At 36.2% G+C, this 22,682-nt stretch overlaps 1 protein-coding gene across 9 annotated transcripts in view; it reads left to right on the forward strand.

Moving 5' to 3' along the window:
• NSD1 (nuclear receptor binding SET domain protein 1) overlaps positions 1-22,682 on the forward strand; it is a 131,871-nt gene that overhangs the window by 89,948 nt on the left and 19,241 nt on the right. For all 9 annotated transcript variants that reach the window (XM_039880055.1, XM_039880059.1, XM_039880060.1 and 6 more), the window contains 9 exons: positions 1,118-1,388; positions 2,612-2,721; positions 7,177-7,252; positions 9,403-9,521; positions 10,470-10,613; positions 13,242-13,365; positions 18,670-18,870; positions 20,395-20,574; positions 22,475-22,631. In XM_039880055.1, coding sequence (XP_039735989.1) covers positions 1,118-1,388; positions 2,612-2,721; positions 7,177-7,252; positions 9,403-9,521; positions 10,470-10,613; positions 13,242-13,365; positions 18,670-18,870; positions 20,395-20,574; positions 22,475-22,631 — 1,382 coding nt within the window. The remainder of the gene's footprint in view (positions 1-1,117; positions 1,389-2,611; positions 2,722-7,176; positions 7,253-9,402; positions 9,522-10,469; positions 10,614-13,241; positions 13,366-18,669; positions 18,871-20,394; positions 20,575-22,474; positions 22,632-22,682) is intronic.

Raw genomic sequence — 22,682 nt, forward strand, 5'->3', positions numbered from 1 at the left:
TTAATTTATTTAATAATGATTACAAAGTGCAAGAGTAGTGATGCTGGCAGTTCATATATGCCAAAGAGAAGCAGTAAAGTGCTTCCTTTAAGTGAAAAGGTAAAAGTACTCAAGGTGGAAGAAAGTCATGCTGGGGTTACTAAGATCTATGGTAACAATGAATCTTTTATCTTTGAAATTGTAAAGAAGGAAAAAGAAATTCATGTTGTTGTTGCACCTCATGCAGAAGTTATGGCCATGATGCATAATGAGTGCTTAGTTAAGATGGAAAAGGCATCAAATTTGTGGGTGGAAGACATGAACAGAAAATGTGTTCAATTGATGGCAATGTGTTACACCAGAAAGCATTTAGCCTGTACAAAGACTTCAGCAAGGGATCCCCTGAAATGAATGATACAGGCCATTTACTGCAAGTAAGGGAATCAGGAATAGGTTTGGTATTTTATCATCTCACATCATCTCAAGAAGAAGGGTGAGTACAGTACAATAAGATATTTTGAGAGAAACCACATTCACTTAACTTTTATTATAATATATTATAATTATTTTTCTAATTAGTTATTGTTAATCTCTTACTATATCTAATTTGTAAATTAAACTTTATCATACTTTTATATGTATAGGAAAAAATGGTATATATAGGGTTCAGTATTATCCAGGGTTTCAAGCATCCACTGGGTGTCTTGGATCATAGCCCTCGTTGATAAGGGGTGACTACTGTATAACATAAAATTTATAATTTTAACCATTTTTAAGTGTACAGTTCTGTGGCATTAAGTATATTCACATGGTTTTGCAATTGTCACCACCATTAATCATCTTCAGAACTTTTTCATGGTCTATTTTAAATTTCTATTTGTAAAAACTTCCTATTTACCCCTCCCCCCAACCCCTGACAACCACTATCCTATTTTCTGTCTGTATGAATTTTACTATTCTAAGTACTTCATATAAGTGGAATCGTACAGTATTTATTCCTTAACTATCTTATTCCACTTAGCAAAGTCTTCAGGGTTCAGCATGTGTCACAATTTCATTTTTTTTTAAGTGCATTATTCTTTTTGACACTCAAATTACAACTTTGGCCTATGGATTTTTTTTTATTTCTTGCTCTTAGGTAAGTTCCCGCTGTGAAGAGGAAAACCTTTTAGCACGAAGTCGATCTAATGCTCAAAATAAGCAGGTGGATGAGAATTCTTTGATTTCAACCAAAGAAGAGCCTCCAGTTCTTGAAAGAGAGGCTCCATTTTTGGAAGGGCCCTTGTCTCAGTCAGAACTTGGAGGTGGACATGCTGAGTTGCCACAGCTGACCTTGTCTGTGCCGGTGGCTCTGGAAGTCTCTCCACGGCCTGCCCTTGAGTCTGAGGAACTGCTAGTTAAAACAACAGGTAAGTGAGTGATTGGATATGATTTTCAGTAAGTGAGTGGATATGATTAGAGGAAGCAGGAGATTTTAGTATGTTTTCATGGAAAGCCAGTAGTGTATCTCTATATAATAAACTACCTACTTTCGGCCTGAGAAATGCTGGCAAATAAATGTATTTACTGACCATAAATTGGTGGGTCACTGTTAAGACATATTTTTTAAAAATTTTCTCCTGACTCTTTTGTTGCCCTTCACTGTATGAATCGACACCAGGATTACAGGGATTTCAGAAAGGGTACTGCATGCAATGGAATAATAAGCACATGAAACTCATGCTTCCTATACTGGCTGCACTGATCCTTGTGTTACCTGGGAAATTGTTTAACTTCTGAACATGTTTCCTTGTGTATAATTTCCTCAGTGTAATTTACCTGACTGACACATAGTAAGAAGCTAAATGCAAATATTTTCTTGAAATGAATTAACAATTACTTTTCACTTTGTCATTCTTTGTATCCATGCCACCTAATGAGAGTTGGATCTAAACATACTGTCTCTAATTCATCTTCTGACTACAGAATATTTTAATCAGCCTAGGAAAATTTTGGCTATAATTTTTTATATTCCCAAGAATACCTTGTGATGTTATTTCTTTTTAAAAAAAGTATCCCAGTTGTGTTTAATCAAGTAAGGCAGAATCAAAAAGACATTAAATAGAATGATAAAGATAGTTATAATCTCATTACTTATTATGTGCCCAACTCTGTTATTAGGCTCTTTTATATAATTTTAAGAGCAATACTACAAAGTAAATAAATGTCTTTCATTTATTGAAGAGCAGAACAGAAATTCTAATCCTGGCCCATTTATACCCAGAATTCAGGCTCTACTTCACCTCACTTCTCCTTTTGTCCTTAGAACCAATGAATTTCTATAAAGGCCGTTCTGCCCTTTTGATTTCTCTCTTAGTTCTTTGGTGATTTACACACACACACACACACACACACACACACACACACACCGCACGAACATCCTTATATTAGTTTGTCTCTATTGAGAATTATTTTCTTGTTTTATGTTAACTAACAATTTGGAGTAAATCCCTATGCTGTCCTTCCTAATAAGATGATGAGAAAAACATAAAAAAAAATACAGTGATTCATTTTTGTGTGGTATATAGATTTTTTTAAATTAGCTTGTGCCCAGTTTCTAAATAATCTAATGAGAAGATAACGTGTGTTTCAGGAAATTATGAAAGTAAACGTCAGAGAAAACCAACTAAGAAACTTCTTGAATCAAATGATTTAGACCCTGGATTTATGCCCAAGAAAGGGGATCTTGGCTTTTCTAAAAAGGTATGTTATTTTAGTCAATTCAAACGATGCACAAAAACAAAGAAATTACAGAATGCCATCATATACTTGGTCAGTCTGAGAGATCTTGTATTAAGGGCTGTTTTGCATTTTTGCGGACATGCAGATCATTTGGTTTTAGGTTTCTTTCAAATGAAAATGAAAAATCACTTTTACGATGGAGTAAAGTTTGTGTTTGTTATAATTTATTTTCTGGGCTCAAAACCTGTTACCTGATATCTACTTCACTTCTGTTTCTACAAGCCACTGACTGACTCATATCTCATTGCCCTGTCTGTATAATACCTCAGAAAAGACCTAGCTCATCTATAATCCAGGCAGAAACATTTAAACTTAAATTTTTGAGTTTGCAGAGTTGGTTTTCATTATCCAAGGAAGGCATCATTAAATAGTAGATGGAAATAGAAAATTGTTTTTTAATTCTATAATGGATAACAGCTGAATATTGATTCCTTAGGAAAACATCTTATCTCATGTATGAGGAGTAACTTAGGGTAAATGTTAGAATTTCAATTGTAGGATGCATATATTTCCTATTAAAAATTTTTTTTCTTTAAAGAAAAATGCAAATTGTAATCAAATCACAAATAATTCATCAAGTTTTTGGACTTCTTTCCTTAGCTGTAGCAAACTCCTATTTTTTAATCCTACATTAAAGGCCTCTGGGTTTTGTTTTGTTAGATATTCACTCCTCTGGATTAGAGTGTAAATGTAAATTTTAATTTATTTGTGTTTGGATTCCTTGTTTTAAAAACAGCATTATATCCTTTAATTCTGTTCTTCTCAAAGCAGTCTAATGACGTGGACTTTTCAATTATTCTTAGGCTCACCTCCTGCCTTCTGAACTTTCTCTGCAGTTTTTATACCCTAGTAAGGCTGTGATAATCTCCTTCTGCAGTTCCTTCTCTTCTGGCTTTGTCTTATTCAAATCTTAGCCATTTTGCAAGATTGTTGGAAGAGGTAGAAGGGAAGGGCCAGGGAAACTGGAATTCAGTTGAATATTTTGAGCATGGAAGTGACATTGGCAATCAGATAATAAATTTAGTAGTATCATACAAGGTGAGTTATGGAAGGCTGTTGCGTTACTGTTAGAGGTAAGGTAATAACAAATTTCAAAGAAAGTAAGAATTTGGGCCAGTTGTGAATGATTCTCCCCAAGTTTATTGAGATATAATATACATAAGTGAATGACTTAAAGGAATAAAATGAATCTTCAATGGTTTTGAGACTTGGTTACTTAAAAAATAGTGTTAATTTGTATAATCTTGCTCTGTCAAATGTAGTTTTTTTTCCTAATCTAAAATGTAGAGGCTTGTCCTGTTTGAGGGTTAATTTTTTTCCTGAAGGGATAAAAAGCATGAGTTAGTTTATATACTTAATTTATGTAGGCAAATGTATCCCAGAACTCTTTTTTTTTTTTAACTGAGATATTATTTACACCAATAAAATACATAGATCTTAATTGTTCTGTGTGATGGCTCTAGACCAGCGGTCTAGAATCTAATGCCTGATGATCTGAGGGCCGATGCTAGAGCAGGGAGTGGCTACAAATACAGATGAAGCTTTGCTGGCTTACCCACTGCTCGCTTCCTGCTGTGCAGCCCGGTTCCTTACAGGAACTGGCCACAGACTGGTACCAGTCCACAGTCTGGGGGTTTGGAACCTCTGCTCTAGACAGTTGTATATATCATGTAAGTACCTCCCAAACTATAGGTATGCTTTATATCCATCACCCCTGAAAGTTCTCTTGGTCTTTTTTCACTCAGTTACCCATTCTCATCTTTTCCACAGGCAGTGCTTTCTTACTTTTGTCACTGTAGATTAGTTTTGCTTGTTCTCGAATGTCATATATATTGTTTTTGTTAATCTGGCTTCTTTTATTCAACATGTATTTTTGACATCCATCCACGGGATGCTAGTCAGTTCATTCCCTTTTATTGCTAAGTGTATTCCAAGTACAATTTGCTTTATTCTTTTTCCTGTTGATATGCATTTGAAGTTTTTCATGTTTGGGCTGTTCATCATAAAGCTGATAAAGCTGATGAAAATATTCTCTCTGAGTCTTTTCATGGACAAATATTTTCATTTCTCTTGGTGTAAATACTTAGGAGTGGGATGCTGGCTCATGCATGTTTACCTTTTAAATAAGCTGCTATACACTTCTCTAAAGTTGTTGTACAACTTCACACTCCTGCCAGCAGTCTGTGAGAGTTCTATCTTCTCCACATCTTTACTAGCATTTAGTTTGTCAGTCAGTTTATATCAAGTCATTCTGGTGGAATGACTCAATGAAATGATATGTAACTATGGTTTTTATTTGTATTTCTCTAATGATTAATGATGTTGAGCACCTTAGTATGTGCCATTCCTGTTTTTTTTGAAAGTGACTCTTCAAGCATACTTAAATTTTTGGTTGAGCTATTTGTCTTTTTTATGGTTGCTTTTTAGGAGTACTTTTTATATTTGAGATATAAGTCCTTTGTCAGGTACGTGTACTGTAAATATTTTTTCCCATTCTGAGGCTTGCCTATTTTCTTTGTTGTCTTTCATGAGAAGAAATTTTTAATGTCTTTTTTTATGATTAATGCTTTGCTGTATTTATTTCAAGAATTCTTTGCCTACCCCAAGGACAGATGTTCTTGTGTTTCCTTTTAAGAGTTTTATTCTGGATTTTATTTAAGGATTAGATATAATTAATAGCTCTCTGTTAAATTTTAGCTTTTTTGGTAGGGAATTGGGCACTACAACTAAAGAAAACCAGGATTATTGGTGATGGCTAGAACCAGACACACTGGAGAGAGTGACCTTTTTTTCTGTTTTAGGAGTCCATCCTGCTATCTGACTTGGTCAGCTTCATAGTTAGGGTCCTAGTTACTTTGAGGCAAATTTTGTCATCAATTAAAGCTGTGATTCAGTTCCATTTTGGGACTACACCATGGACTACCCTGTCTGTAGATGGATCAGTCAGTGGGTTGGAGGAAGAGAGATTATCTGTCGAGGTGATGGTATAATGTAAAGAAAGTTACTGGGCCACAGACCAGTACTGGTCTGTGGCTTGTTAAGAACTAGGCCGCACAGCAGGAGTTGAGCAGTGAGCAAGCAAGCAAAGCTTCACCTGTATTTGCAGCTTCTCCCCAGCGCTAGCATCACCGCCTCACTCCACCTCAGATCATCAGGCATTAGATTCTCATAGGAACACCAGTCCCTGGTGCCAAAACGGCTGGGGACCACTGCTGTTGTAAGACATTTAAACAAGAGTTCCGGGGTATTTTTCATTCTAAGAACAGATAGATTTTTATTCATATAGTATGTGTTTTTGGTGCTGTTATATCCATTTTAACTTAAAAATAAGTTGATGAAGTTGAAAATTAGAATATTTCCTGCATTGTTCTCTGAACATAGGTTTAGGAACATTTTAATTATTTTTGCTCTACAGCTTTTAGGTAAGTTAAACAGTGAACTATAAATTTGTTACCTAAATAATATAGATGGTAGTTTTTAAATTATACAAATTATTTGTCTCCTGGTCTTTGGTTCCATTTCATTGGATACCTAACATTTGTTCCTTCTATTTATTTGACTTGGTTAGATTTTGGTCTACATTGGCCATGAGGGGAGTTGTATTCTTATGATTTATTAATGTATATAGTGAGCATTTGGAAATTCATAACTGTATTTTATCTTGTTTTGATCTGAAATTTGGGGAACTTTATAACAAGAATAGCATCTATTATATTGACTTTTTGTAGCCACTGAATTTTGTTTTACAGTTATGATGGGTATTTTTGTGGGAAAAGACATTTTCTTTGAATGGAACTAATTCATATGAGCATTAGTAGTACAGAAATAAAATGCATTGGGAATTACTCTCGATATCTTTAAGTGTTTTTTTTTAAATTTTAATGTTGCTTCAATTTATATTAATTAGAAAGACACTCCATGATTCAGAGTTTTTTATTATTTAGAATTCATCAAGTAGATAAGTCCGTGTAAAATCTAATAGCTATAAATGCAATTTTAAGAAGGTAGATTTTAAATACAGGGTGGTGAGGAATAGAAATGAGTCTTTGGGTATATACCCTTTGGGTATATACCCATAGAGATGAGTCTTTGGGTATATACCCTTTCTCTTTCTCTTCCTACTTTGGTCAGAGCTGCATTTCTGTATCTGCTTTATATATTGGAAGTCTCTGGGTAAGCTTTTATTTTTTTAAATTAATATGTGGTGAGTCTTTTGGAGCATTTTTTAAAAATCTGATGTCTTTTCCTATGAAGTTTCTGTTGAACCGTTTACTGTTATCATGCTGTTCTTTTGGTTGTCAAAAAACAGCCAGGATTCTGTGTCTTTGGCAATAGACAGTTCAGCTTTTAGCATATAGCGTAAAGGGTTTATTTTCTATTTCTCTGTAAACCATGTTGCATTTTACTTATTTGTAGTGTTATGAAACTGGTCACTTGGAGAATGGCATTACTGAATCATGTGCTGTATCTCATTCTAAAGCATTTGGTGGAGGTGAGTATTTGTGAAATTTAAGAAATGTAATGCAAAATAAGTGTGAAGCACCTTGTCAATTAACTAGAAAAATTGTTAACATATGTAAGCAAGGCTAGTGGGTTGCAAATTCTAAGACTTGTTTGCCCAAAGTAATGCTTCCTGAAACTTTGTGAGACACTAGAAAATCATATCATCGTTTTCAGCTTTTATGATGAAATAAGTTAAATGGAATTAGAATTATATTAGAGTATAGAAATGTTAGGAACAATACAGAAAAATCAGCTACTTAATTTTCTTTTTAGAGAATTCTCCAGACCGCATCATTATTTTCTGGTTTTGGGTTAGTGTTTGTTTCTATAAGACAGAAAATACAGAATCTGAGTTGAGAGGGAAATTATAAATCATCTAAGCCAGTCTTTCACAAAGAGTTTTAGGTTCTTTTATCACATCTATGACCTTTGGTCAGTGAGCATATGTTTGAAAAAGAGAGTTTATCTATGAGCCTAGTCCATTGTGGTTGCTTCTTAAGGGCTTGGAAATCTTTAAGATCAAATTGGAAGCTGGCCCCTAGAACTTTTACTTGGCAATGATTTTGGTTCAGCCCACATGAGAAATGGGTAGCCCTTCCTTCATTCAATAATGGATATACTAATCATAATTTGAGCATTTACTCTACCAGGTCCTTTGTATAGAACTGTTACCGCTAATCCATCTAAGGAATTACAGAGGGTTAAGATTTATCCATATTATCCCTATTTTATAGAAGAAACATGAACATGAATGAGGTGGCAGTATTGGGGAACTAAATCCAGACTTGACCCAATTCATTACCACACTACTGTCTTGCCATTCACCCTAGATTTTCTCTGTGCCAATTCTTTTTACTAATTTTTTATCTGCCAGTGCCATTTGATTACTGTCATTCCTGAGATATTAGCCCAGATTTGAGCCCACTGTATCAGATGTGATCAGCCAGCAAAGGGTGTCACGGGTTGATTATATTTCATGTGGTCCAAAATGCATATTTTTAAAAATGTGACCCATGATTATTAAGTTTTCTAGCAAGTAAGTCTAGCAGTATATTAGCTTATTTTAACCTTGTGCACAATTATAATTCCTTAGGTTCATTAATTTGCTTTGCGTGCTTAAAAAGAACTTTCGGAATAATATCAGCTCTTACTCTATACTTTTGTGATCTAGTTTTTTGTAAAACCTAGAGCGGAATAATAGCAGCTCTTACTCTATACTTTTGTGCTCTAGTTTTTTGTAAAACCTACAACCTATATTTTATCTAAATATTTCAACTTATGAGAACTTTGAACCTTTATTCTGAAGTTATAACAACTCTTCCTTTAGACTTGGGCTGTCAGCAGCTTTGATAGCAGAGCCTCTCTATCTCCGTCAGATAGTTTAAGAGAGCACCAGGCAGTTTTCCAAAGTTCAGTCTTCATGTTGATACTTAGCCGGATTTTCTTAGAAAATTTTATGAAATATTTCTTTAGATTCCTCTTGACGTTTCTGTAGCAAAGAGTTGAAATATGTATAATAGAAAAATAAGAAACTGGAAATTCATATTCTAAATATGCCATATTAGACCATGCATTCATTTTATATTGTTAGATGTTCAGGGTTGTACCACTGCATAAATATTTTTTAAGCTATTAAATGTATTGGGGAAGGTCTTTTTCCCCTTCCTGTAAGCCAAATCTTATAGATTTCGGCTTTGGATGTTAATTCTTAAATTATATAGTAATATAGTTTACTGTCTTTTTGGAGGCCAGGTTTTAGTATCTTTGTCTGACTAGTAAATGCATTTTTCTCCCCATCTATAGGATATTAAAGACCTTTGAGGAACTAAAAATTCTTTTATTTCAACCATGTAAAATGAAATTGGTTGAATAACCTACCTATACATTTACTGTTTAATCTGTATGAGGCATAATTTCTACATATGTAGCTATTTCCCCAACTAGTTATATAGTCATGGGTAAGTCTCTTACTCTCTGCCTGTTTTCCTCATCTACAAAGTTGGAGAATTAAATGAGTCTTACAGTTAGTTTTTACTCTAACATTCTGAATGTCTGTGAGATTCTTTTAGTTGAGGATAGGAGTTCTTGGACATGTGTGTGAATGATTAGCCAGTAGATAACATATGTTTCCTGTCATAGGCACTGCCAAGATATTTGATAAACCAAGAAAGCGAAAACGACAAAGGCATGCTACAGCCAAGGTGCATTGTAAAAAAGTGAGAAATGAAGACTCATCAAAAGAAACTCCAGGCTCAGAGGTATTACTCAGTTCCTCATCTTTTGACCTTCCAAAGTAAAGCTACTTTTTATAGTAGAGGCCACATCCCTCTTTCCCTTGAGTCTACTTAAGAATAGTATTCTAATGAAACTGCTAATGGCTATAAGGAATCCTGGAGACAAAGGAGAGCCTGATCCTAGTAAAAATTAATCAGGTCACATATGGCTTCTGTGGGTATGACCTTTTTAAAAGATCACACCCTATGTTCTAGGTATCAGAAGAAATATATAACTGTTTCATCATGAAAGTAAACTTTTCCTAAAAACCAAAGAGCACAATATCAAGTAACCATATGATCCAAATGAATTGGATATTGCCCTTTAGAAAAATTAAGACCGCTGCAATTACGGGGAACACTCATTTGCTTTTTTCTTGAGACCAACTGCTTAATTTTACAATAATGTTTGTAAACATCAGCTCTTAGGAAATGGGCAGATTTAAAACCATTTCCTTGCAGAGCATCAGTGTAGTCATTGATGCTATCTCTGGCTTTTCCAACTCAGGTTAAAAGAGAATTAGAACAAATCAGGCCAGCATTACACATTATGATAAAGAGTGTTTCTTTCCAGGACAATTTGAATAGAATGCCCAAAAGGGGCATTATTTAGAAAACACTGATCTTGGAAGGACAAATAAGTAATCAAATAAACTTAAGAATGTTTTCTCTCCCTTAGTGAAACCTTAAAATGGAACAGCTCAAAAAGTTCCAGTGGAACAGCCTCAGAGCAGTTAGTGGCAGGGCATGAGGCGCCCACTACCCGCCCAATCACAGCAGGGTTAGAACTAACATTGCATGCAGTCCGCCCGCGTGATTGGCTGAACATCTGTAAGTGCTTAATGGCTAGACAAATAGCAGCCCAGAGGGAGGGGGTCAGATGGAGGAGACATCAATAATGCAGATGTGGGACATTATTTTTTTCTCTGCAAGGGAGAACTGATGACGCATAGGACGGCTGCTAGCCCCAAGGAGACTGTTGAAGAGGGTGTAGAAAACGACCACGGGATGCCAGTGTCTAAAAAACTGCAGGGTGAACGAGGCGGAGGAGCTGCGCTCAAGGAGAATGTTTGTCAGGTAGAAAATGTTACCCACTTGCATTTTGATTGCATGCTTATCTTTTAAGAGAAGCCCCCTCCACTTCTTGATGGCCCCATCATGGTTAGAATAATAATTTTCTTGGATGATTCCAGTGGAGTCCCTTCGCTTTATTTATGGATCTTACTGTTCTCCCTCCCCACAAAAAGAAGATGAGAAATATTTAGTATTGGCGAGCCACTGGCCCTTGTTAACTATGAGTAGGTATCCTGAAGCAGGTCTGAGATGGGAGAGGTGAGCCTGTGGTTGTTCAGTCAAGATCATTTTCCTGTACCTCTTATGATGTGATTGGGTTTCTAAGGAATTTTTCAAGGGTAATTTCTGCTTCGAGATTTTTTTTTTCCTTTTTTGGCTTTAAAGTAGTAACTTTAGAGAACCTACTACCTATATTTTTCTATTTAATAAACATTTATACAGTGTTTATTGTGTGTCACGTGTTCCAGTCACTTTATAAATGTTACATGTCATATTCATAACAATCTCATAACATAGATTTCCATTATTTTTCTATCTTATAGATGAGGAAACAGGCACAGAGATGTTAAATAATGAAGCCAGGACTTAAATCCAGGCAATCTGGGTTTAGAGTCTTAACTAAACCACTATGTTATGTTGCCTTTCTGTGAAGTGTGACTCTGCTTTATTAAGAGCCTGTATGTGACTTGGGAGTAGAGTCAATTAAATGGATGATTTGGTTATGTTCTCTTTTTATGGTTTTTATTTACCTTTGTAAATTCTTAAAACCTGGCATATAAAAGGTTGAAGACAGTTTTTGTTTCCTAACTGGAACAACAACTAAAAAATAAAATAAAATTAACTCAGGCCTAGAATATATTATGGCCAAAATAATTTCAACTCAGTTTCTTTGTCTATTGATTTTCACTATTATATGTACATTATTTGTGTGTGTGTGTGTGTGTGTGTGTGTGTGTAGGGTAAGTATAATGTACATATATATCCAAGAAGGTTGATCATATTTAAAACAGCTCCCAAACGAAGTGTTAGTCCTCAGAGACTATTGTGCCCACAAAGATTGTCAACAAAAAAATGAATAAAATATGGTGACCTAATCTGTGGTCCTGGCTTGTTTAGCTCAGTCTTTATTTAAATCTGTCGCCCTTGTAAAATTTATTAATAGTGCCTCTTTTCACTCTCAAATGTCTCAGTTTGAAAGATGGTCATCCTAATTAAAGGGTTAGTCTATACATTTGGTTAATTTGAAAAATATATTTTCCATATATACTATAATTGAAGTTTTTCTGTTTCAGTGATGGTGAATTTTTTTGTACATTAAAGCTAATGTTACTAGCACTTTGAATATACAAAACCAAATATACAACATTTATGGCATTTGTCAGTTTTTATGTGTGAATAGTGGATAATGTGAGAGTCAGACATGTGAGACTAGCTCAGACTACAGATTGATTAAGATCATGGGGATCCTCTCTTAATCTCTGGATGCCTCTGGCCTTTTTTGCCCAAAGTTCTCCTGCTCATTTGTTTAAGCTTTGATGTTAAATGGCCAAGACCTGTTCTATTTCTTTGGGTCCTTGAAGATACTAGATTTACCTAGCCACCTTTCCTCTTTCCTGTCTTACATAAAAAGAGTTGTTTTTTCCTTCAATTTTTGGTGTTTTTCTGCCAATCACTGTGGGGAAACAAGTCAAGACATTAGAGAGATGAAAACTAACAGATGTTGGGAATTTGCAGGATTTTCATAAATCTTAAAATGTTTTTAAAGTGACAGATTTAGATCCTTATTTCCTAAGGTCTTTTCTTAAATGACAAGTGACACCCTATCTTAGATGAGATTGTCTCAGAAAGGTGATCTCTCTGAGATGGTTCGTATCTCAAGGACTGTTTGAACCATGATTGATGCCCTTTTAGAACAATTGTGACCCAAGGCCAGCTAGCCAGTATCTCTTGCTTGAACCATTTCAGTAATCTTCCTTGCTTCTAGTCTCACCTTTCTGTTCTTAAACTCATCTTCTATGTAGCAGCCAGAGGGATCTATTTATAAATGAATACCTGATTTTAGCCTTCCCTTGGTAAACTCTCTAACGGTACACCTTTGTAATGCCAATAAAATCGGGAACTCTGTACCAAAGGCCACATAATCAGGCCTTTGCCTTTTTTGTAGCTCATCTTCTACCACTTCTAACTTTTGTTCACTTTAGTTCACTTTAGTCTCAGACAGGCCATGCTTTTTTCTGTTAATGGACTTTCTGTATTTGCTGCCTTCCTGATTCTCCCTTCACATCACGAGGCTGACTTATCATTCAGAGCCAGTCTGGGAGGCCATTTCCAATAACCTAGTCCAAAGTATCTATTTAAATTCTTTACCTAATGCTTATCATTGTCTGATATCTTTCCAGTTTCAGTTTTTACTTGTATTTTCTATCCTTAGAATATAAGAACCATGAGAGCCAGGGACCTTGTTGGGTGCCTGGCACAGAGACGATAGTAGTTAAATATTGGCTGAATGATTGGCACAATTTCTTGTTTCTGGCAAAACTGTTTATTAATTTTTGCCTTCATAAGGGCCTTCTGCTTGAGATTTTAAAAAACCTTTTTCTGTAGACACATCTATTTTCTTTCTCTTAACAGAACTGTGAGAAACTGGGTGAGCTGCTGTTATGTGAGGCTCAGTGCTGTGGAGCTTTCCATCTCGAGTGCCTTGGATTAAATGAGATGCCCAGAGGAAAATTTATCTGCAATGAATGTCGCACAGGTAAAGTTAAATATGGAATGGTTTTCTTCCAAAGAAAATTTGAGTTTTAAGTTTTTCAGGAAAACACATTTATTGGAGGCACTGTTGCAGTACTGGGCTAGTTGCTACAGACACACAGACGGGTGCTGTGTGGTCTTTGCTCTCAGAGAAGCATACCACATGAGTAGTGAAAGCCCAGGAAAGCATAATATTAGCACAGGTGTTGTAGTACATCTGAAGTGCCCTGTGAAAAAGATGAGCCAGCACCCCTGAGGGAGACAGCTGAATTTAGCTTTAGGAGAGAAATAGAAATTGTGGTGGAATTGGGAAGGAGAGGTCCCGTAATGAAAGTATAGAATGTTTGAGGACTAGGAAACATAGTAAGTGTATTTAGAGTTTACGATATTTTAGGGAAGAGGCACTCGTTAGTGATAAGAAGGGCTTCTAGGTACTGGTGATGGTTTATATTTCTTGATATGAGTGGTGATTACAGAAATGTGTTCATTTCATGATTATTCATGAATCATACACTTAGGATGTTTGTACTTTCCTGTGTGTATATCATACGTCAATAGAACTGTTTACCAAAAAAAGAATGTGATATTTTGGGAGAGTTATAACACAGATTGGGTCAGAAATGAGAAACGGTCAGATAAGACCAGCCTGTAAAGCACTTAATAAACTGTGCTAAGGAGATTGTTCTTTTCTCAGCATTATATGTGGATATTACAGCATTTAAGTAATGAAGAAATGAGGGCTGAAGGTATAGATCTTATGTTCATACGTCATTAAAACTGGGTGTGGATGATGTTGCCTGCCCCCCACAAAAAGCATCTGTAAAGTGAGAAGAGGGCCAGTGTTAGTACCTGGGGATACCCACTTAAAGGGGCTACTGGAGGGTGAGGAGACGCTTGTCAAAGAATGTCTGCGAAGCTGTGAGAGTGGAGTGTCATTAGCAGGGGCAGATGTGGCAAAGAGACAGGACAAAGAGGTGCTGGAGTGAATAGAGGCTATTATATTTGGCAATGAGAAAATGGTTGATTTTTTTGCCAGAGGGTGCCACAATAAACCAACTGAGAGTGAATGGGTATCCATATATACTATTTCTTAGAGAAGCGTGATTTCAATGGAAAAGGGTAGTAGCCGAAGGAAGGATATTATAGGGTCAAAAGGAAGAACATCTTGAATGTTTGTAGGACGTAGAACGAATGTTTGTAGTAAGAACTGTGTAGGAAAAAAACTTAACAGGATCCGAGGGAATAATTAATTGGTGGAGTGCAGTCTCAGGCAGGAAGGGATAATCTCGAAGAGATGAAAAGGTGAAATGGAAATGTTCCATGGACTTGGGAGGCAAAAGGAGGAAGCTGAAGAAGTTTTTCTCGGCTTGATGAGAGTGATGGGAAAAGGTGTTTTTAACTTGAAGAGCGTTAGGTTTAGAGTAGCTTCTTTGGGATATGAGATAGAAATAACTCGTGTCTGTAAATAGATGACCAAGTCAGATTGAGTTCTTTGATCTTTCTGCTGCCACTGTTATCAACGTGGGAACAAAAGCTGGAAAACAAGGTGGGCTTGTTTTGCTTTTGCACAATTGGGCTTTTGATCATTATGGGGGATAGTACCATCCACCCTGTAAATGAAATTTAGAAAAAAAATTTTATGTATGTGCATCTCTCTATTATCCTAATGTTGGAAAGATCTTACTTTTTGTGCCAGTGACCCAGTTTTGCTAGTCTTATTTTTATTTTGATGTGATAGTCTCTGGACAAGTTATCTAAGGCAAAGCTATTTTTTTTTTTTAATGTGTAAAAGTAAAATATATTGAACTTGCAGAGACACAAGTGAAGAAATATTGTTACTTTATTTTTTTTTTAATCCTGAATGTAGAGGGAAGTGTTAGGTGACTTTTTGACAGTCTCGATGTGGCTGCTTCTTTATAACCTTGGTAAGAGGACTTCCATTCAGCTGGTCTTAAGACATTTTTTCAGGCTGATTATTCTATAATTTAGTTGTATGTTTAATGTAGTCATGGAAGGAGGCAAGCACAGCATTTTACGTACCCTACCATCTTGCCTGGACTCCCAAAGCTATTTTTAAAAGATAGGCTTATCTTAAGAAGTATCAGTTATCTACTATAAAATGTACCCAGTTAAATGTTTGTTTTGATAGGTTTTGATAAAATTTGTACACCCATGTAACCACAACCACAAGGAAGACTTGAACATTTCTGTCACTCCAGAAAGTCCCCGGTTAATCCTTACACATCTCATCCACCCCCACCCCCTTCCCCAGTTTCAGGCAAATGATGATCTGCTTTTACATTAGATTTATTCTTTTTTAGCGTTTCGTATAAGTGGAATCAAAGTGTATGTCGTCTTTTTTTAGTCTGGCTCAGCATAATGTTTTTTGAGACTCATCTATTTGATGTGTGTTTCAGTAGTTTTTTTCTCTTTCTTAAAACAATTTTATTGAGATATAATTATAGTATAATAAATTGCACAAAGTGTAGTTTGATAAGTTTTGGGGTGTGTGTGTGTGTGTGTGTGGTGGTGGTGTGTGTGTGTGTGTGTGTATACACTTGTGAAACCATCGTTCTGCATAGTTATTTTGAGATTCAGCAACATTGTTCCAGGTATCGAGAGTTCATTCCTTACTATTGTTGAGTAGTAGTCCATTATATAGATGTACCCCAGTTTGTTTATCCATTCATCTATTGATGGACATCTGGGTTGTTCTCAGGTTGGGCTATTACAGATAAAGCTGCTGCAAATATTCAGTTCTTTGTATGGATACATTGTCTTTTCTCTTATGTGAATACCTGAGAGTAGAATGGCTGCATCATATGGTAGGTGTATGTTTAACTTTTAAAACATCCAAATTATTTTCCAAAGTGTTTGTACCATTTATGTTTCCTTCGGCAGTGTATGAGAGTTTCTGCTTTTCCACATCTTCATCAAGATGTGGTATTGTCGGTCTTTTTAATTTTAGCCATTCTTACAGATACGCAGTGGTATCTGATTGTGGTTTTAATATACATCTCCCTGATGACAAATGATATTGTGCATTTCATGTGCTTATTTGCCATCTTCTTCGGTAAGGTGTCTGTTCATATCTTTTTTTTTTTTTTAATTGGATTATTTTCTTGCCTGCTGAGTTTTAAGAGTTCTTTATGTATATTCTGGATACAAGTCTCTTATCAGATATGTACTTTGCAGATTATTCCCCCAATCTGTAGCATGTTGTTTAATCTTTTGAAGAGCAGAAGTGTTTAATTCTGATAAAGTCCAATTGGTCAATTCGTTTTGGTGTTGTATCTAAGACATCTTGTTTAACCCAGTGGTCACAAAGTTTTCTTTGTTTTCTTCTGAAATTTTTATAGTTTTAGGTGTCACATTTACGCCTATGATCTCTTTTTAATTAATTTTTGTATGTGATGCGAGGTAAAGAGAGGGTAGGAAATTTTACCCTAGATTTAGTAAATAGAATAAAGTAAGAAAAAGGGAGTCATTTCTTTATGCTGTTTTCCTACAGTAGGGTACCCACACCATATTTATTAATATTGGTAGCCAGTTATTCAGCATCAGGCATAGTTTACTTCTTTCTAATTCACATTTAAAATTTTCGCTAAAATTATTATTAGTTGGGTGATCTCACTATTTATAGATGAGGTGTGTTGCTTTAATGAGCTCCTGTTTTCCAGCAAGTGCCATTGGCAGGATTCACATTCAGGTCTCTCAAGCTTGGGTTCTTTGACTAACATTGTATTGCTTCTCAGAGAGAGGGAGAGAGAGGGAGAGAGAGGGAGAGAGAGTTTAAGGAAAAGTTTTCCTTAAACTTTTTATCATGGAAATCTTTAGACATATACAAAAGTAGAACAGTATAACAGTTTTTATACATTAATCACTTAGCTTCCGTATTTATCAACTTTATTTCTGAGTCATTTTACCTATTTATTTCCAAAGGTCTTTCTAACATTTCCAACTTAAAAAAAAAAATTCCATGTGTAGCAAAATTGTACAGTAACTCCTATTTGTCATCTACTCAGTTCCGTAGTCAAATTTTCCCACTTGTCTCAAAAATGTCTTTTTTTACAGTGTTTTGAATCAAAATCCAGATAAGATTCCTGTTTTGTATTTTTCAAAATGTCTCTTAAATTTCTCTTAATCGACAACAGTACTGTCGCCCTTACCTTATTTTTTTAATGTCGTTTATTTGTTGAGGCAACGGTCATTTGTTCTGTCCAGTTTTCCACATTCTAAATTTGGTTGATTGCATCCTTAAGCTGTCTCTATGACGTTAGTCTCTATCTTCCTTATTTTCCTAGAAACTTGTAGTGAGATCTAGAGGCTGGGTTAGTTTCAGGTCAGTTTTCTTTTGGTAGAGTGATATGTACTTCCTACTACATCATGTCAGCAAGCATGTATTGTCAGAGTTTCCCACTTAGTGATGTTAAGATTGTTCAGTGAGTTCATGTTGTCAGTGTGGTCAGTCTATTATAAAGTTCTTTACTGTGATATTGTGATTTATTATAAGAAATACATATTTTGTTTTCTGTGTAGTTTCTGGCACAGAGCTCCTGAAACCCTTGGAATTTCCTAAGTGACAAAAGTGATAAAGATCTCCTTTATATGTTTGTGTTATGTTAATGAAGTGACTTTTGGACCCTTCTGAAAATGGGGGCTGGTTACCTGTAGGGTTGGAACTTTTTAAGTTTCGAATCCCAGCTCCTGTGACCTCAAGTGAGGAGAAAGGGGGAGCAGCTTGAATCAGTCCCCAGTCATGCCAATATAATGAAGCCTCAATCGAAACCCAAAAGAATGGGCTTCAGACAGCTTCTAGGTTGGTGAACACAAGTTTCTGGGGGATTGGCTTTCTTGGAAAGGACATGGAAGCTCTGAGCCCTTTACCTTGCCCTTTTCCACTTAGCTGTTCCTGAATTATATAACCTTTTGTAATCAACTGGTCATCTAGTAAGTAACATGTTTCTCTGAGTTCTGCGAGCCGCTCTAGCAAACGAATCAAACCCAAGAAGGAGATTGTGGGAATCTGTTTTATGTCCAGTTGATCAGTACAGGTGACAACCTGGACATGCATTTGACCGGGTGGGGGATGGCGGGGAAGATAAGACAGTCTTGTAGGGCCGAGCCCTTAACCTGTGGGATCTGATGTTACAGCCAGATGGTGTTAGAGAATTGCTTGGTGGTGTAGGAACACACCCTACACTCCTATGTTTGGTGCATAATTATATACTCACTAACTTTTCATCTAATGGTTTAGCACTGGGTGAATTCTTCAGTTGGTATTAATTTGCTACCTTCTCTTTCCCAGGAATCCATACCTGTTTTGTATGTAAACAGAGTGGGGAAGATGTTAAAAGGTGCCTTCTGCCCTTGTGTGGAAAGTTTTACCATGAAGAATGTGTCCAGAAGTATCCGCCCACTGTCATGCAGAACAAGGGCTTCCGCTGCTCCCTCCACATCTGCATAACGTGCCATGCTGCTAATCCGGCCAGTGTTTCTGCGTCTAAAGGTATGGGTTTCTCCCGTGGGCCAATCTTATTCTAATATGTCAGTTTTAATAGCAGTGGGTATCTCCTTGTGCAATCTGGCATGTCTCCGTGACCTCTCTACCTTTATGTGAGAGAAGAGAATAATGGACTAGTTAAGTAGTCACCGCATTGAATTTTATGGAGCTCTAATGTTATATGGTACTTTTAAATATTTGGATTTTATGTGAGATGTTAGTTTGAAAAAGTATTCTGATGCATGTCTTTCTCCCTTTACCCCATTAGACCAAAGTGTATTTTCCTTCCATGTGCTCTTTATATCTGTGGTTGTCAAATGTGATATTCAGATATGCATGTAGGTCTGAACTGAGGTGTTTTTTGTTTTGTGTTGATTTTTTTAATGGAAACTCCTATTCTGAACTCTGTTTTCTGCTTCATAGTTAGATTGAGAGCTGAGGTTTCTCAAACTGTCTGGGTATAGATAGGTGAACTCAAATTTTTAAATCTGTTCCCATTAGGAAAACAATAATTTCTTTCTGTTCAATAATGGTGGGTTTCTTACTGATTTTCCTAAAAGCTAAATAAAATAAATATGTGTCTCTACTGTTAAATACTGTGTGTCCAAAGAGCCCCCACTTCATCCATAGGGGATTGAACAGGAAGACTTAGCATTGTAGACTTTTCTTTTAATTAGTCTTTTAATCAGATTGGCAGTACCTTTTGTAAGTTGATTTCCAGGCCCTGTATATCAGGGGTCCCCATCCCCTGGGCTGCAGATTGGTACCAGTCCATGGCCTGTTAGGAACTGGGCTGCATAGCAGGAGGTGAGTGGCAGGCCAAGCCAGCAAAGTTTCATCTGTATTTGTAACTGTTCCCCAACGCTAGCATCACTGCCTCAGATCCACCCCAGATCATCAGGCATTAGATTCACATAGGCACTCTGGTCCCTGGTGCCAAAAAAGGTTGGGGACCGCTGTTTGTAGATCTCTTCAGTCTTGAGTAATTTGCTTGATCCAAATTTCAGTTTAACCATGAGCTACTTTCCCCTTTTCAGTTGTAGATTGCATTTAGGTGGTTTGGCAGTGTTTTTAAGTTGAAGTATGTTAGAGCATTTATTTCATCTGGGCAGGGGTAGAGGGCTTTATTCACCTGAAAAGCTTTAAGAATCACAGAGTAGCAGACAACAAAAGCAAGCATTAGTGTTCCTCCTAGCTGGCCTTTTATTCTGATTGTGCACATCTCTATCACCATCCCCACCCTTAGCCCCCTTCCTAGGAGTCAGGGCAGGGGTTTGAATAGGGCTTTACTTTATGGTGCAGTCTCACTTACAGTTGTGGGATCTGACTCCTCGTGGCGACATATCACATTGCTCCCACCTGAACTTTTCACAGTGAATTGGGTATTTAAGATCCCTTCCCTAAGTAGTGCTTCATTCTATTTGTGACATTTTCTCAGTGCTAGCAAATAGACTTGAATAACTCATATATTTTTATGTTTAATCTATTTTTCTTTTGCTCCCCTGGTTTTCCTGCTTCTCATATTTTTAGGTCGTCTGATGCGCTGTGTCCGCTGCCCTGTGGCATACCATGCCAACGACTTTTGTCTGGCTGCTGGGTCAAAGATCCTTGCGTCTAATAGTATCATATGCCCTAATCACTTTACACCTAGACGAGGCTGCCGAAATCATGAGCATGTTAATGTTAGCTGGTGTTTTGTATGCTCAGAAGGTAAGACATGGCTTCCTGATGGATGAATAGTCTAAAAAGATTAATACAAAATTTGAACTGCAACAAAAAGTTTTCTTCACATTGCCGCTACAAGAAATATTGAGAAGTGATATCCCAAATTAATGATAACATAGCAGAACTTTCAAACTTGGTTTTGTTTCCCAGTAGGAAGAGGATTTATTTTTATTTTGAATAATGATTTGATTTTTATAAAAATGTTAAACAGTTGAAGTAGTAAAGAAAAAGAGAAGACAGAGGAAACAAAATCACTCTTGGAAAATGGGGGATTGCAGTCAGATGGTATAAATTTCCAGTTATAAAATGAAGAGGTTTGGGGATGTAATGTACAGCAAGGTGACTGTAGTTAACAATACCGTGTTGTATATTTGAAAGTTGCTAAGAGAGTAGACCTTAAAAGTTCTCACCACCACCACCACCACCACAAAAAAAAAAAAAAGTAACTGTGATATATTGGATGTCTTACCTAATCTTATTGTAGTAGTCATTTCATAGTATATATCAGTCAGGTCATTATGTTGTATACTTTAAACTTATACAGTATTACATGTAAACTAATCTCAAAGCTGATTAGAGAGAAGAAGAAAAAAATAAACTGGTAGGTAAAACATGTAAAACAATAGATAGATAGATAGCTCGCCCGCCCGCCCGCCAGCCCAAAATCACCCAAAGTTCCACCATCAGAAAAAACCGTTGCATAACATTAAATGATACCACTCCAGAGAGCTGTGCATATAAACAGATGGAAGTGATAGATAACTGGAGGGTGAAACTTGGAGTTACATGCTTGAGTCTAGCATATTTAAAGCATGCTTATTTCTGGCATAAGATAAATAAGGCATTTATTGTATACCTTAAATATGAATCCTTTTTACCTGAAATTATTATCTGCAACCATAAGGATTTCAGATTCATATGTGTAAGTTGAGTCACTTTGAGTGAAAATCTTTAAGAAGTGAAAATTCATTATTAATGCAGTATATATAATAAATCTGGTGTCTGAAAACTTGGTTGGGGGGGCTGGCTTAAATCTAACTAAAATTTAGGCAACATACCCTATCACTATCTGTGATTTTTGTCACCAGTGAAAATTACAGATATTGCACTTGTAGATGTCTTAAAATATCATTTGCAGTCATTACTACTGCTAGATACTATTTATGCATTACAAAGGAACGCATATAATGTAATCTCTTGTTCTAACATTTTGAGCAGTGTCTTTTTTATCTTGTATATTCCATTTATGCATTTTTAGATGTTATTCTGAAAGGGGCCACAGGTACTAAGAGAGTGCAAACCATTAAAAAACAAGTAATTTAAAAAGAGGGAAGGAACTGACCTTCTGGAGACTGCTTATATGTCAGACACTACCAGGCAATTTATTTACTTGTTTATTCCTCAAACAGATGTGCTTGTTGTTCATTGTAGAAAACAACTTACCATTGATGGAATTATCTCGGCAAGAAAAGTGAATTCTCCAAGAGCTCAAATCTAACATTAGTTAAAGCTTGTGTTCTTTATACTCTGGTCATTGGTGTCATTGATACTCCCTTTATTTAGAGTGTTAACCTTTTAGTGAAGTAGAAGAAATGTATATATGTGTGTGTATACATACTACATGACTTGTAGAGGTTTGCCCTAACCTAATTTTGTCAGTTAGATCTCATGTTTATTGCTGCGAATCTAACAAACCTGCAGGGATGTGGTTCAGGAATATTGGAAAGAGAACACTTGCAGGAATGTCTTCCTAAATAACTAATTAAATTACTAGGCCCTTGGCCGAGAGGTAAATAATTGGTTAGGAGGTAAGCAAAAGGTGTTTCAACTGTATCTTTACATGCAGCCTTGTGATTCTGAGTGGCAGATTTTTTTATTCTTGTAGGAGGCAGCCTTCTGTGCTGTGATTCTTGTCCTGCTGCTTTTCATCGAGAATGCCTGAACATTGATATCCCTGAAGGAAATTGGTATTGCAATGACTGTAAGGCAGGCAAAAAGCCACATTATAGGGAAATTGTCTGGGTAAAAGTTGGGCGATACAGGTGAGTAAGCATGGAAGCTGGCACTGATTTCATTTACCATCCTCTTTCTTG

The sequence above is a fragment of the Pteropus medius genome, unplaced genomic scaffold (genome assembly GCF_902729225.1).
Source record: "Pteropus medius unplaced genomic scaffold, Ma_sr-lr_union100, whole genome shotgun sequence".
NCBI classification, from domain to species: Eukaryota; Metazoa; Chordata; class Mammalia; order Chiroptera; family Pteropodidae; genus Pteropus; species Pteropus medius.